The 14,333-nt window shown below is 43.7% G+C and overlaps 1 protein-coding gene across 5 annotated transcripts in view; it reads right to left on the bottom strand.

Moving 5' to 3' along the window:
- Nucleotides 1-14,333, bottom strand: part of lama5 (laminin, alpha 5) — a 66,439-nt gene that overhangs the window by 34,594 nt on the left and 17,512 nt on the right. For 4 of the 5 annotated variants that reach the window (XM_054767979.1, XM_054767943.1, XM_054767969.1 and 1 more), the window contains 22 exons: nucleotides 13,785-13,902; nucleotides 11,458-11,576; nucleotides 10,565-10,735; nucleotides 10,396-10,493; nucleotides 8,054-8,169; nucleotides 7,539-7,657; nucleotides 7,372-7,462; nucleotides 7,155-7,289; nucleotides 7,010-7,075; nucleotides 5,833-5,973; nucleotides 5,350-5,487; nucleotides 5,142-5,276; nucleotides 3,988-4,122; nucleotides 3,740-3,877; nucleotides 3,593-3,654; nucleotides 3,406-3,505; nucleotides 3,270-3,322; nucleotides 3,063-3,168; nucleotides 2,885-2,984; nucleotides 2,234-2,390; nucleotides 1,821-1,950; nucleotides 192-334 (listed from right to left, as the gene is read on the bottom strand). In XM_054767979.1, coding sequence (XP_054623954.1) covers nucleotides 192-334; nucleotides 1,821-1,950; nucleotides 2,234-2,390; nucleotides 2,885-2,984; nucleotides 3,063-3,168; nucleotides 3,270-3,322; nucleotides 3,406-3,505; nucleotides 3,593-3,654; nucleotides 3,740-3,877; nucleotides 3,988-4,122; nucleotides 5,142-5,276; nucleotides 5,350-5,487; nucleotides 5,833-5,973; nucleotides 7,010-7,075; nucleotides 7,155-7,289; nucleotides 7,372-7,462; nucleotides 7,539-7,657; nucleotides 8,054-8,169; nucleotides 10,396-10,493; nucleotides 10,565-10,735; nucleotides 11,458-11,576; nucleotides 13,785-13,902 — 2,571 coding nt within the window. The remainder of the gene's footprint in view (nucleotides 1-191; nucleotides 335-1,820; nucleotides 1,951-2,233; nucleotides 2,391-2,884; nucleotides 2,985-3,062; nucleotides 3,169-3,269; nucleotides 3,323-3,405; nucleotides 3,506-3,592; nucleotides 3,655-3,739; nucleotides 3,878-3,987; nucleotides 4,123-5,141; nucleotides 5,277-5,349; nucleotides 5,488-5,832; nucleotides 5,974-7,009; nucleotides 7,076-7,154; nucleotides 7,290-7,371; nucleotides 7,463-7,538; nucleotides 7,658-8,053; nucleotides 8,170-10,395; nucleotides 10,494-10,564; nucleotides 10,736-11,457; nucleotides 11,577-13,784; nucleotides 13,903-14,333) is intronic. The other variant, XM_054767953.1, reaches the window with a different exon arrangement.

Raw genomic sequence — 14,333 nt, 5'->3', positions numbered from 1 at the left:
AAGATGGCTGCAGTTTAGTTCTTTGTGTTGTGGAAATCATTGCATTTTTTTACACCTGGAACTTCATCATGAAAGAATGTCGCAAACTTCGGTGTACAAATGAGTTGTCAGGGCAGCGAAAGCGGAGGCTTCGTTCGTCTGTTAACTGGAGCAAACAGACGAGAAAAAGTGAAAGAAAGTCAAAGTCTGACCAGCAGGATTTCTTCAGCCTCAATGACCACCGTCCACGTTCCCGGGTTCAGGACGAAAGGCTCCACAAAGCTGTTCTGGGGAACGTTGACGAAGGTCGGCTGCAGGCTGGGAGCAAAGACAATCTGCTTGGACTGCTCGGAACCTGGAAGACCAACATCATCATCATCATCAGCATCAGCATCAGCATGAGAACGCACACACAAGCAACACAAGTGCGACAAGTGGAAGAACAGCAGTCACGACAAAACAAACGCATCCACCCTTGAGCAGCGGATAATGCCAAAGGGAACAGTGTAGTGTCGTTATGTGTGCGACTCCATTGCTTGGACAACAGGCAAACAATAAACACAAAACAATCAAATGATGTTTGCAAACTCTGGAACATTTTGAAAAAATGCAACCAAGAAAGTTGAACACTTATTGAAAGTGCGTGTACGTTTCTCAAGTGTGGACATGCATTTCTTATACCATTCTTTTTTTTTTTTTTAAATAGAATAATATTTAAAACAAAACACACATTCTATATCATATTCAATATATAATAATATAGATATTGTATTTACATTTATATATTGTTTTATGTTTGGATTTAATTGTAATAGTCAGCTGGGATAGGCTCCAGCATACCCGCAGCGTAGAAGATGGATTTAATTGTAATCATTTAATAATAATAATCAATAAATACATACATATAAAAATATAAACACATTATAATTGTATTATTTTTATTTTACAATGACAAAATTATTATTATCATTATTATATTGTTTTATATTATTACTAATCATATTTTACCATTTTTTGTAATTTAATTGTAATCATTTAATAATAATAATACATATAAAATACTAATATATTATACTTTTACTCTTAATTATTTTGATTTTAGAATTACAATTATATTATTATTATTCATAATAATTTATTATTGTATTGTGACTAATAATAATAATATTACAAAATAGCTGAATATACATTTTAGGTTCTGATTAAATTGTAATCGTTTAATAATAGTAATAATAATAATGAATACATATAAAAATACTACAATGTTAAAATTTATTGTTTTTATTTTAGAATTACAATATTATTACATTATATTATTACTCATAATAACGTATGATTATATTATTACTAATAACATAAAATAATACCTGACTGTCTTTACTGTTTTATTTATATATTATATGTATACAACAATATCAAATAAAATAATTAATACAATATATTATTTGTATATGTAGTTATTTATTCTATGTATTATTATTATTAAGTGCATATTTGTAGTAAATCATTATGTTATTGATTTTTTTATTTAATTGATGGCCACAGTTTGATTACCAGTATTTCTATTTCCATGTGTGTCCTGTGGGACATATTGTGTCCATGTACAAGCAAATGGGTTGCTGACAGCGTTAAGACTTGTTTTTGCATTTGTACGACCAGTTAATAACTTCAAACATTGCTGGTACACTGAACAAGGCTTTTATGATGACTACAGTTTGACCCTGGAACGGATCATTTCACTCTCCTGTGGATAAAAACGCCCATGGATGGTGTTGTTGAGCCTTAAAGGTACGGCATGCGGTGCTAGAAGTACAATAGAACACACACGTGACGGCACCCACCTTGTCGTCCCACCTGGTAGGCGGTTATTTTACCGTTGGCGGTGGCGCCCTCAGAGTTTACGTATCTGAGGATGAAGCGAGTCAGATAGACGTCTGCCTCGCTCACGTACACCTGAAGCTGCACGCTTCCCTGGAGGGAGAAATGAAGCAAGGAAAAGTGCTAAGATAAACGTTTACTTTCAAGTGTTTGTGCTGAGCTGTGGCCCGCCCACTCAGTGGCGTGAAGAAGACGAAGCCGAGCGACCTCACAGGGGGAGAGAGAAGAAGAGGAGGAGGAGGACATCCCAAAACATTTATGCTTCTGTAGAGACGGGCCACAGCTACAGCATCCGAATTAATCATCTTCATGAGCGTCAAATAAAACAACAGCAACACGAGGCCGGAGCTTAGCTTTAATGGGGCGCCTTTCTCACCTGGATGGGCGACATCTGAGCGTAACCTCTCCAGCTGAAGCCCGGGAACTCCCGCGGGTCGTAGCCGAAACGCACCGGCCGGCCGTCCGGCACGGTGCCCTCCTCCACCTCAAACTTGAGATGGTGCAGGTCCGGGAAGTAATGGTCCGTGGCGGGTCTGTGCACAAGTCGAGTCATTTAGAAAAACGCCGCTGGAACAAACGTCTGACAACAACTTCCACTTTAGAGAACAAAGTCAGAATATTACAAATAAAATACACATTTGACATGGAATTACTGCACTTTCACAAGATGGAAGTTGTCGCATTAGGAGAAGGAAGTCCTAATTTTACAAGGAAAATTCAACATTTTGTGAGAAAGTTTTACTTTTACAAACAAAGTACTAATTTTACAAGAGTAAAGTCGTATATTATGAGAAAAAGCCTTTATTTTACAGAATGAACGCTGTCTTACTATGAAAAGAAAATTGTAACATGTGATGAAAGTCACATCTTTTACAGAAAAAGTCGGCATTTTATGAGACAAAGCCACAATTTCCCAAGAAAAACTCCTAAGTGTCTAAGAATAAAGTTGTAATATTAGGAGAAAAAGTGAGATTATTTGGAGGAAGCAAGCTAGGAGTCCACCCCTGCTGGGACTAATAAGACTCACACGTTGCACTTGGGTCCGTAGACGTTGGGTCTGCAGCGGCACCGTCCGCTCCGTTCATCACACGACTGACCGACTGAGCCTCCGATGTCACACTGGCAGCCTAGCACACAGGAAATATGTCAGAACACCACGCGGCGAGGCCCAGTTAGCGGAGCAGGAGGACTACGCGAGGACTCACCCTGGCAGCCAAAAAAGCTGCGTCCCTGCAGGTCGTAGAAGCCATCCTTGCAGGTGCTGCAGGTTCCGCTGCAGGCATTGGGCTTGCAGTGACACTGACCGCTTTCCTGCCAGGGCCGAGGAGGAGGAAGTCAATGTGAAGAAAGAAAGCAGACGGTGCTGCCGAAGAGGATCAAAATAAAACCAATAAAAAACATGACCTCCTCACCCGTGCGCACTCGGCAACGCCGCTTAGCGTCCCGGCGACGTTACACTCGCACTCTGCACAGGGAGAGAACACGCACACGCTGGCGTTAGCTAGCATTTTTCGTTCTAGAAGAGTACAAAAGCGGATCAAGTCTCACTGGAGCAGCCCTCGGGGGAGTCGGGGGACAAGTTCCAGTAGAGGGGTTTGCAGCCATCGCAGGCCACGCCCTCCACGCCGTCACGGCACTCACACTGGCCCTGAGAGGATGATTGACAGCAGGAAGAGCCCATCAGTGTGCTGGTCCTTGTCAAGATAAGACAAGCAGGAACAAAAAAAGCACTCACCGCCGGAGGAGGAACGTCGTAATGAACGGAACCAGCAGGATGACACGTGCCGGCTGGAAACGCTTTCAAGAGTCAGCACCTTAGCAACTACACAACATGCAGCACACGTGCGTGTGCGTGTGTGTGTGTGTGTGTGTGTGTTTTTACCTTGACAGTTTGGGAAGCCGTATGTCCCACGCGCACAGCTGTCACAGCGCAGGCCGTGCACGTTGGGGAGACACACGCACTGACCTGTCACCTGGTCACAGCTGCTGTAGCGAGAACCTTCTGTGGAACACTGACACGCTGCGCGCGCACGCACACACACACATACAGATACAGTCACAGTCACAGTCACAGTCACAAGTCACCTCATTTTTAAAAAAAACCCTGAGATGAGTGGTGGAGCCACGTACGAGTGCAGCTGGGGTAACCGTAGTAACCTGGCGCACACTGGTCACATGAGGCGCCGCTGTAGTTGGGGCGGCAGTGGCACTGACCCGACACCGCGCAGCTGGTGTCGGACGACGTGCGAGGATCGCACGTGCACTCTGGGAGAACAAGCGTGAACATTTTGACATTGCGGGAGGAAGGAGGCGCGGCAGCTTGAGGACAATAAAGAAAAACATCATTTCAACCCTGCTCAGCTAACGTGAGCCATGTTTAAAGGCCAAACGAAATGCAGTGAGACGGTAAACACCGTCTGGGATGAGCAGAGAAAAAAGAACACTCATTTTACAAGAATAAAGTTGTAATAAAAAGCCTTCATTTTACAAGATGAAAGCTGTCATATGAAAAAAGGTTGTAATTTTATAAGAAAACAAATTATATTTTGCATGAAAATGTTACTTTTCCAGAAAAAAACTACTAATTTACAATGAAATTGTAATATTATGAGAAACAGCCTTCATTTTACAGGATGAAAGCTGTCATATGATGAAAATAAAACCATCAAATGACAAAAGTTTTCCCAAAAAAGTCTCCATTATCCAAGAAAAAGTCCCACTTTTACCAAGAAAATCTCCTTAAACTACAAGAATAAAGTTGTGATATTAATTCTACAAGATGAAAGCTGACATACTGTGAAATGATACAGTAATATGAGAAAAGTTTTACAACAAAAGCTCAAAATGTGAAAAATTTCACGATCACAAAAAACCCGACTAATTTTACAAAAATACAGTTGTAATATTTTGAGAAAGCTGTCATATTACGAAAATAAAATCATAAAATGATGAAAAAGTCGCAATTTCACGAGAAAAAAGTCACAACTTTCTGAGAAAGAAATTGAACAAGCATAAAATTGTCATATGATGAGAAAAAGCCTTAGTTTCACAGGATGAACGCTGTCATTTCATGAAACGGTAAACAGAGTCTGAGTTGAGCCGAAAATGCCAGAAAAATGTTTTTTTTCGGGGAGTAGACTGTACCACACTTGGAAGGCCACCTTCCTCGTCTACCAGTCAGCTCCCTGTGCTCAGTCCAGTCATTGTGGGAGGAGGGAAGTGACAGGTGTGTGTGTGTGTGTGTGTGTGTGTGTGTGTGTGTGTGTGTGTGTGTGTGTGTGTACCTTGACAATTGGGGTAGGAATGGAATCCAGATCTGCACTGTTCACATCGAGGACCCTGGAACTGTGGCTTACACAAACACTGACCGGCCGGGTCGCACACTTGAGGCAGCGAGCCCACAGAGCTGCAGCCGCACACTGCGGACGCAACAGCACAACATGATGCGTCGCGAGAAAACACACACTCACAAGTCCTCTGGAGGCCACTCACGCTGGCATAGCGGGTAGTTAAAGTAGCCTGCCGCGCACTGGTCACACTGGTAGCCATGGAAACCACTGCGACACACGCCGTGACCTGTCAGCGCATCACAGGAACCGTCCAGACAGCCTGGACCTGAACACTGACATGCTGCGCACACACACACACACACACACACACACACACACACACACAGCAGGATGGTGTGAATTGTGTGAAACTATTTACAATCATCAACAGTTTACTCAGGCGTGTGTGTGTGTGTGTGTGTGTGTGTGTGTGTGTGTGTGTGTGTGTGTTGTAGCTCCTGGGTGGCAAGATAAATAAACTAACTATTGGCTTTCTGTCAGTGTGTGTAGACCACATGTGCACACACTCGTAAAAACAGTTGCCTCGGGGTGGCGCTGCAGAGAATGCATTTGGAAGCTATCCAGGTGATAGTCAGAGCCCGTGTGCTTGATTCATTACAAATTTCTGTCCCACGGAGGTTCTCACCCTGACAGTTGAGTCCGTGGAAACCCGGTGCGCACGTGTCACAGTGGTCGCCGGTGAAACCCGCCTTGCACACGCACGTTCTGGTTTGTGGATCGGGCCTGCAGGAGTTGTCCACCGTGCCGGCCGCGCTGCACTCGCAGTCTGCGCACAAAACAATCTTTGGTCAGGTCAGAGGTCAAGTTGAGCTCGTCCTGATTCTCTAGACCTCAATCAGGAGTCTGGGCGACAACAAGACTAAATCACACAACCTGATAGAGAGGGACAACACGGAACACACAACATGCGGCAGAAAACACACGATAAATATTATTATGACAAACAACACGTGACTCACGACATGTGAAGGTGAACAAAGAACACAACAAAATATGCAACACACAGCACACAAAATGTAACAGAACACACGACACACATTATTAGCCATCCATCAATTTGCTTCTGCTTATCCAAGTCCGGGTTGCGGGGGCAGCAGTCTCAGTCGGGAAGGCCAGACTTTCCGGGCCCAGACCACCTCTTCCAGGGGGGTAAATTGAGAGCTTTGCCTTCCGGCTCGGCTCTCTCTTCACCACGACAGTCCGCATTACTGCAGACGCTGCGCCAATCCGCCTGTCGACCTCCCGCTCCAACCTTCCCTCACTGGTGAACAAGACCCCGAGATACTTGAACTCCACCACCTGGGGCAGGACCTCATTCCCAACCCGGAGGGTGCAATCCACCCTTTTCTGACTGAGAACCATGGAGATTTGGAGGTGCTGAGTCTCATCCCAGAAGCTGCACACTCAGATGCAAACCTCCCCAGTAAACGCTGCAAGTCACAGCCCGATGAGGCCATCAGGACCACATCGTCTGCAAATAGCAGAGATGAGATCCTAAGGCCCCCAAACTGGACTGCGGCAAAAGTTCTGTCCATGAAAATGATGAACAGAATGGGCGACGAAGGGCAGCCTTGGCGGAGGCCAACGTTTACCGGAAACAGGCTGGACTTACTGCTAGCAATGCGGACCAGGCTTCTGCTCCGGTTCTACAAGGACCCAATGGCACGTAGATGTACAGGTGGACAAAGAACGTGCAGCAGAGAAGCCATGACAAATATTCAAAACTGTGGCGTGATGGAAAGTGATGGAAGGTTTCACTAAAGAAGAACTTGAAATAAGACAAATAAAAAGGAAAAACTTACTGATAATCTCTCCTGCTGGTTTGGCCTCGCCGTTGTTGTTGTTGCTGCTAGGATACGTGGGGACGGCTGACGGAGACACACGGACAAAAGCAATCGGTCGCATTCACCAATCCTCTGATATCTCCGGAGAGTGGGCGGGGCTTACGGTAACACTCGGGGAAGCTGATGAAGCCGCCGGCGCACTCGTGGCAGTTGTCTCCAGCGTAGTTGGCTTTGCAGAAGCAGCGTCCCGTCGCGTCCTCGCACGTGCCGTCGGTGAACGGGGACTGACAGTCGCAGGCTGGCGGGGCGACAAAGCACGCAGTCGCACGACGTACACCACGACAGAAGCAGGCATGTGACTCGGCGACCATGTGACTCACGTGCGCAGGCCAGCGGTGAGTCGAGGGGCGTGTCTGGCGCTCTGTAGTGTCCGGGGACGCAGCGCTCGCAGTTGACGCCAGTGGTGTGATGCTAGGAGGCACGGAAGCGGCGCACACGTTCATTGCCATGGAAGCAAAAGGCCCCCCCGAAAAAAAACTCTTCTAACCTGACAGTTGAGGCAGACTCCGCCCCCACGGTTCTGGCCGAGAATGTCCACGCTGCCTCCCCTCTGCGCCACGTCGGGGTCGTAAAAGCAGTCGAAGGAGTGGCGGTGACAGTTGCACGCTGGGACGCGACAGACACGGGGGACGAGATTTTAAGAACGCCCTCCACAATAAAAGCATTGTGAGACATTAAAGGACGAGCGTCAACAAGCGCCGGTAAGAGATAACTCTGAGAGGTCTCACTCTGTTGTGACTTGTGTGGTGTGCATGTGCACGTGATGCAGGAGGCACCAGAAAAGGTCCAGGAAGAAGAAGAAGAAGAAGAAGAAGAAGAACCCAGACAGAACTTATCAGGTTTGGGGCGACAGGAAGGTGCCGGTTAAAGAAAGGAGCGCTCCTCCTTATCCTGCTGCGCTGATAAAGTGAAAAGGAGGAGTCGGAGGTGATAAAAACTCCGGAAAAAGTCTTGAGTGGGGAGCTCAGACGACCCCCGCCGTCACCACCCAACACTACTCACGTTCACACTCGTTGGCGCTGTAGGTTGTGGCGGGTTTCCATGGCAACTGGTGGTATCCTGGACAACACTGGTCACATGACACGCCGCAGGTGTTGTGTTGACAGTCGCACTGCAACCTGCACACACACACGCACACGCACACGCGCACACACACACACACACACACACACAGATGTTACACATTGACTATACAACACACGACATGAATGTAGAAGGAAAGCATGTCATGTAGGAGGCATTTACCACCCTCTAAATATGCCTTTTAACATGATTAGAGCCCTCTAGACATGAAATAACACCCCTATAGTCACCTTTACACTCCTATTACCCAATATAGTAGACATAATAACAGAAAATAAGACACATTAAGCATAGAAAACCTGTTTACCACCTTCTACATATGCTCATTAACATGATTAGAGCCCTCTAGACATGAAATAACACCCCTATAGTCACCCTTACACTCCTATTACCCAATATAGTAGACATAATAAAATAAAATAAGACATAAGTAACAAACATAATAAAACTCACGTTAGCATTGCGAGAGTTCCTTCTTGTTCCTTTTTTTTTAGCGTCTTTGAATGCATCTTCTGAATGCCTTCCATTTGTACTTTGGTTCATTAACCATTTCTATGCCATTCAACCGCAAACCAGCAATTACTTATTAACCAACACCGTGATGTGGAGTGAAGCCGCGAAACTGGAGGCGCAAAGTGGCGCAGCTAAGATGATATCTTGTCATATCTTGACCCACACTGGGTTAGTTTTAACATCTTTGACGTAAAAAATGTTTCAAAGTGCCCCCACGGCACCCTTCTCTAATCTACAGTATATCAAATATCATCTCGAAATGGAAGTCAAGTACAGTACGTGTTGTTCTCAGAGGAAATTACACCCACTTTATACTTCATTCCTTTGCCTTACTTATTGTTGCAAAAGTGTTGATCTCACACACACACGCACATTAACGTTGCTAATGAGTAACACAGATGTGATGGAGGGGGGCCCACACGGAGCGTTGATCCTGAAGCAGGTGAAGCAGTAAAGTGAAACCAAATGTCGTCAAGCCAACTGGCATAAATAGAAAACACAATGTTTAGCTGTAGGCCACGATGCTGCGCTAACATGCTCCGCTAAGGGGAACCGCCTAGCGTTAAGCACGTTTACGAACTGCTGTGCTTGTCTAGATGATCTAGATCTGTGTTGGATCGCCTCCACGGCCTGCAAGACGTCAGGCATGTGTGTGTGTTACATTATTCTTCCCTACATGGGGCGTACATTTGCTGGACACTTCGTTAGGAACACAATCTAATGCACGGGTTCTCAAATGGCCTCAACATGGGGACCACATTATCCAATAATCATGATGCCATGACCCACTTTGATCAAAGTCATTGTATTTATTGAAGACATTTTTATTTATTTTTAATTTTAGCCATTTAGAATATTTGTTTATTTGTATTAGTTTGGTTTTTATTTAATTTTTTTTTTTTACACATTTATTGATGACATTTTATTTTTTACACTTTAATTTGAATTTATTTGCATTATTTTTATAGTTTTATTTAAGTAATTTAAATTTTTTTTATTATTTTTATACACATTTAAAACATTTTTCTTTTTTACACTCCAAGTCATTTAGAATTTTTGTTTATTTGTATTATTTTACTGCTTTTATTTAAGGCGTTTTTATTTTTATTTATTTATTAGTTTTACATTTATTTAACGCATTTTTATTAATTATTTAATTTTTTAAAAACTTCTATTGGTCTTTTTTTTACTTATTATTTCTTACACTTTAAGTCATTTTTACAATTTTTTTATGCCTTTATTAAAGTCAGTTTTGTTTTTATTCATTTTATTTTTACACTTTTTTTATTTAAGTCATTTTTATTTTTCACACTTAAGTAGTTTTTGAAATTTGTATTTATCAAAATTATTTTTTTTACACTTTTTTTCAGTCATTTTACATTTGTATTTATTTGTATTTGTTTGGGGTTCTTTTTACATTTTTTAGTTGTTTCTCTTTCACAAATGTATGTACATTTTAGAGGAATTTCTGAAGGCGTTTGTCAAGGAAATGAGGATGAACATGATAACTGCATGCATACAAATGCTGCAGTGCATTAAGCATTAAGTGTTTCCCGTCTAGCTGCCAAGTACATCCAGTATGCCAAGCAGGAAGGCAACTCCAATATTGCTCAATTTGACTTCCAAGTCCATATTTTCATGTCATTTTAGACTAGCTGTCTGCGACCCACCCAGGACGGATCCGCGACCCACCAGTTGAGAACCACTGATCTAAAGAGTTTGCGTGTTTTTTGTGCTGTTGTCCTTACTTGTAGGGGTCGTTGTGGTCCTGAGCGCTGCAGGCCTCAGCGTGTCCGTTACAGACGCAGCGTCCGCCGATGCTGATGTCTTTGATGCTGTAGTAGTACTGGACACAACACCACCACACGGGTCACAACCAAGCATCCTCGGCAGCAACAAGGAAGAGGCGGGTCATACCCGGCGAGTGACGGTGGGGTCTCGCAGGGCTTTTCCCATCAGGTGACCCAGCAGCGTGTTGGTGCGCAGGAAGCGCAGGCGGATGTTGGTGGCCTTGGTGAAGTCACGCAGCACGGGAGAGTAGGAGAAGTTCATGGCTCCTGGACGCCCGTTCACCAGGGACACCACGATCTGGGCACGGGGCACAATGTCATACATTACCTCCACCAAGGAGCTGCAAATCCCAGTCAAGACTGACACTCTCATACTTGCACTTAGCACCGAGCTGGTGATTGGCTCCTGCTCGGCCTGTCACGATAACAAATTTTGCAAGTCGATAACTGCGCTACAAATTATCGTCAATCGATATTATGTCACAGCAGGCAACCGTAACCCACATAAAGCGAAAACTCAACTCCGAAGCCCCGATGTTACTTCCTGTCCGTCCCTCCATTCAGCTCCCCTAGCAGCGGAACACATATACAGCAACACACAGGAACACGAGTCTTACTTAAGTCTTATTGTTAACAGCAGTGTAAAGGTGACTATGGGGGTGTTATGTCATGCCTAGAGGGCTCTGATAATGTTAAAAAGCATATTTAGAAGGCGGTAAACACGTTTTCTAGGCCTTATTTTCTCTTATTATGTCTACTATATTATTGTGTAATAGGAGTGCAAAGGTGACTTATGGGGGTGTTATTTCATGTCTAGAGGGCTCTGATAATGTTAAAAAGCATATTTAGAAGGCGGTAAACAGGTTTTCTATGCTCTCATTACGACTATATTCCATTTATAGACAAGGAATCCTACTTTGTGGCAATTCACTCAGCCTGGAGCCAATTAACCAAGGAAAAACAAGGAATTATGGTAAATCAATTCTTTTTTTTTAACAAGACATCAGATCAAAGAATCACCTCTCCATTTTCCAGAGGAACAATGCGGGAATATTCTGTGGTGCAAACGATGTCGTCATCATTGTTTATCCTCTCAATGGTTCTCTGTCCAAAACGCTCGATGCAGTCTCGCTTGGAGGCTACACACGCACGCACGCATGTGCATGTGCACACACACACACACACACACACACACACACACAGAGAGAGAGAGAGAGAGAGAGAGAGAGAGAGAGAGAGAGAAGATAAAAGGTTGATATTGACTAAGAATGGTTGTAAAGTGTCTGCTGGCATTTTAATTATGTGTCTTACTGTGATGGGGGGGCTAACAGCTGGAACTTCACCAGCATTCACTTGCCTCTGCACACCTCTCTGACCTCTAACCTCCTAATACCAAACACCTCATAACTACATACGTGTGTGTGTGTGTGTGTGCAGTTGTATATTAGCCACAACAACAACAACAAGCTAAGCAGGCTAACAACCTCCTCGGCTTCTAACAAAGGGGGGTCCAAAGTGCGCGCTGGGTGCCATTTTTTTTCTTTAAATTGTGCACATTTAAAAAAAATGATTATGGCGTCTTTTATGTACAAAATGGCCGCCACCGACCTTCACTTTTTCCGTATGCAACCACTGCTGGACACCCCCTGGCCAACCCACTGATCTGTATTATATATCTGGATAGACCATTGGTCAATGACTTGTGAAGCCACACGGCCGCCGTATTGGCACTCGCAAGAAACACTTGTCGGACAATGACTTATGTGAGAACTTGTGAGTTGTTAAGTGTGTTGTTAGTTTGTTAGCCACTCACACTAAATGCAAGGTTAGTCTTCAGACTAACCTCCCACAACAGGTGTGCTCGAGCTTAGTCATAAGGACTCGGGTATTAGAATTAAAAAAAATGCTGTGGATATCATACCATACCTGAGTCATAAGGGCTTTACATGGGGGGCCGTGGGGGATATGGAAACAAACAACCACCACTAGACTACTAAATCATTTGGGGTTTTCTTGCAAATATAAAAAACTACGTTGTTTTTTTTTTCCCAAACGAACCCCCATATGGAGACAATGTTTATATTTGATTACATATTATATTACATGTTATTCCTGTGTTTTTTGTTCAAATATATTTTTATATCAGAAAAGAGGTTATTTTTATTTCATAACACAAACAAAAAAAATTAAAATCAGCAAAATGTTAAATGATTTTAAAACTTGTCCAAAGTCACTCTCTTTTATGATTCATATTTTGTACAGACGAGAGCATAGTGAATTGTATGAAAGTAAGAATAAAAAAAAGTCAAGGATCATGACCATGGATTTTAGTGGAAAAAAGGGATGGGATATGCAGTTCAAATTAAAATCTCTTTCTAGAGGAGTAAAACTATCATTGCTATAGGGGAGTGCTGAGCCAAAGGCAATGAGAATTGGAAAGGAAAAGGTACATTTAAAATAGCCAAAAGACAGAGAATAACGTATCAAATCGTTTTTAAGGGACGAAGGTTGCGTTACTTGAAGGAATGGGAGAATCTCCCCGCTTTTTAATTTACAATATAGATGTTCGGCGAGCCTCTTCATCTGCTTTGTACACTATGTACGCTGTGCCAATGTAGTCTGCTACGTACGACATGTGAGTAGTAAGATGGCGTCTCTTTGGCTTCAGCGGCTTGCACTCCGGCGTGCGACGTATGAGCTATCCAGATATACAGTATTATACAGATCAGTGGACCAACCTGACACCATGACGTTGAGCCAGCTAGCTTACTGACTGTTTTCCTCATGTTTGGCCGTTAGCACGCTGGCTTAGTACCATCTTGTGTGGTAGGAAACGAACAATTGCAGCGAAAGTTATTAGCATCAGCATATTAGCATGTAGCGTTAGCTGTGGTAAATAGTCCCAAGCCTATGAAAGCAGGCTTGCAGCATCAAAGTAAGACACCTCGATTATGATTTTGACAAGTTGCTGCTGGTTACCATGGTTAGCTAGCTGCTAAAGTAGTGCGTACCAGAAGGGATGCACCCCTAGTAGTCAGTGCTACTTATATATATATATTATATATATATATATATATATATATATATATATATGTGTTTTACTATGCATATGACAATAAAACTCTTGAATCTTGAATCTAAGAATGAGAATGTTTTGTTTTGGCGTCATCAAGCAGCAACCTGTCTTGGAATTCCCCTACAGCTCAACTTCAATGACATCTCCTCCGACCAATCAGATGGCAGCGTGATGATGTCATCGCCCTGCCCTCGGGGAGCTCCCCAGCATGGAAACCGACATGAAATGTTCCAGTTCTGCTCGTGAACATGCGGACCCAAAGAGTACTCACAGGCAAAGTACTGCCAGGGCTGGTACGTCTGCCCAAAGTCCACGGACCTTTCTAGAACCCACAGGTCCGGACGTGGGGAGTTGGCAAACTTGATGAGGACGTAGGCCACGTGGAAGAGCTGCAAGACACACACACACACACACATTAGATCATGTCATCAACGTGATGTCATGTTTGTTTCATGAGTTTTTGATGACATGGTCTGGCTAACTGGCTCCAGATGTCCACCCCCCCACGGACATTTACGGATCATTTGGACGCTCGTGAAGCCAAATGAAAGGCAACAAGGCCAACGTGCGTGATGACATCACAACAACAACATTCAAAGCAGGTCGGTGTGTCGTCAAGCAGCCCCCATTCAGAGCAGCACGACTGCAGCAAGTTAACAACTTGCACCAGGGGGGTCCAAGTGCGGCCCGGGGGGCATTTGCGGCAGGCGGCTGTGATTTTATCAGCCAGCATCAAAAATGGGAAAGTTAAAATATGAGTTTAAGAGAAGAGTTGAGATCCAGCAAAGAAAAAAAAAACATAATTAAAGAATCAAATAGT

The sequence above is a fragment of the Dunckerocampus dactyliophorus genome, chromosome 1, assembly GCF_027744805.1.
Source record: "Dunckerocampus dactyliophorus isolate RoL2022-P2 chromosome 1, RoL_Ddac_1.1, whole genome shotgun sequence".
NCBI lineage: Eukaryota > Metazoa > Chordata > Actinopteri > Syngnathiformes > Syngnathidae > Dunckerocampus > Dunckerocampus dactyliophorus.
This window is presented reverse-complemented; position numbering and strand designations above follow the sequence as displayed.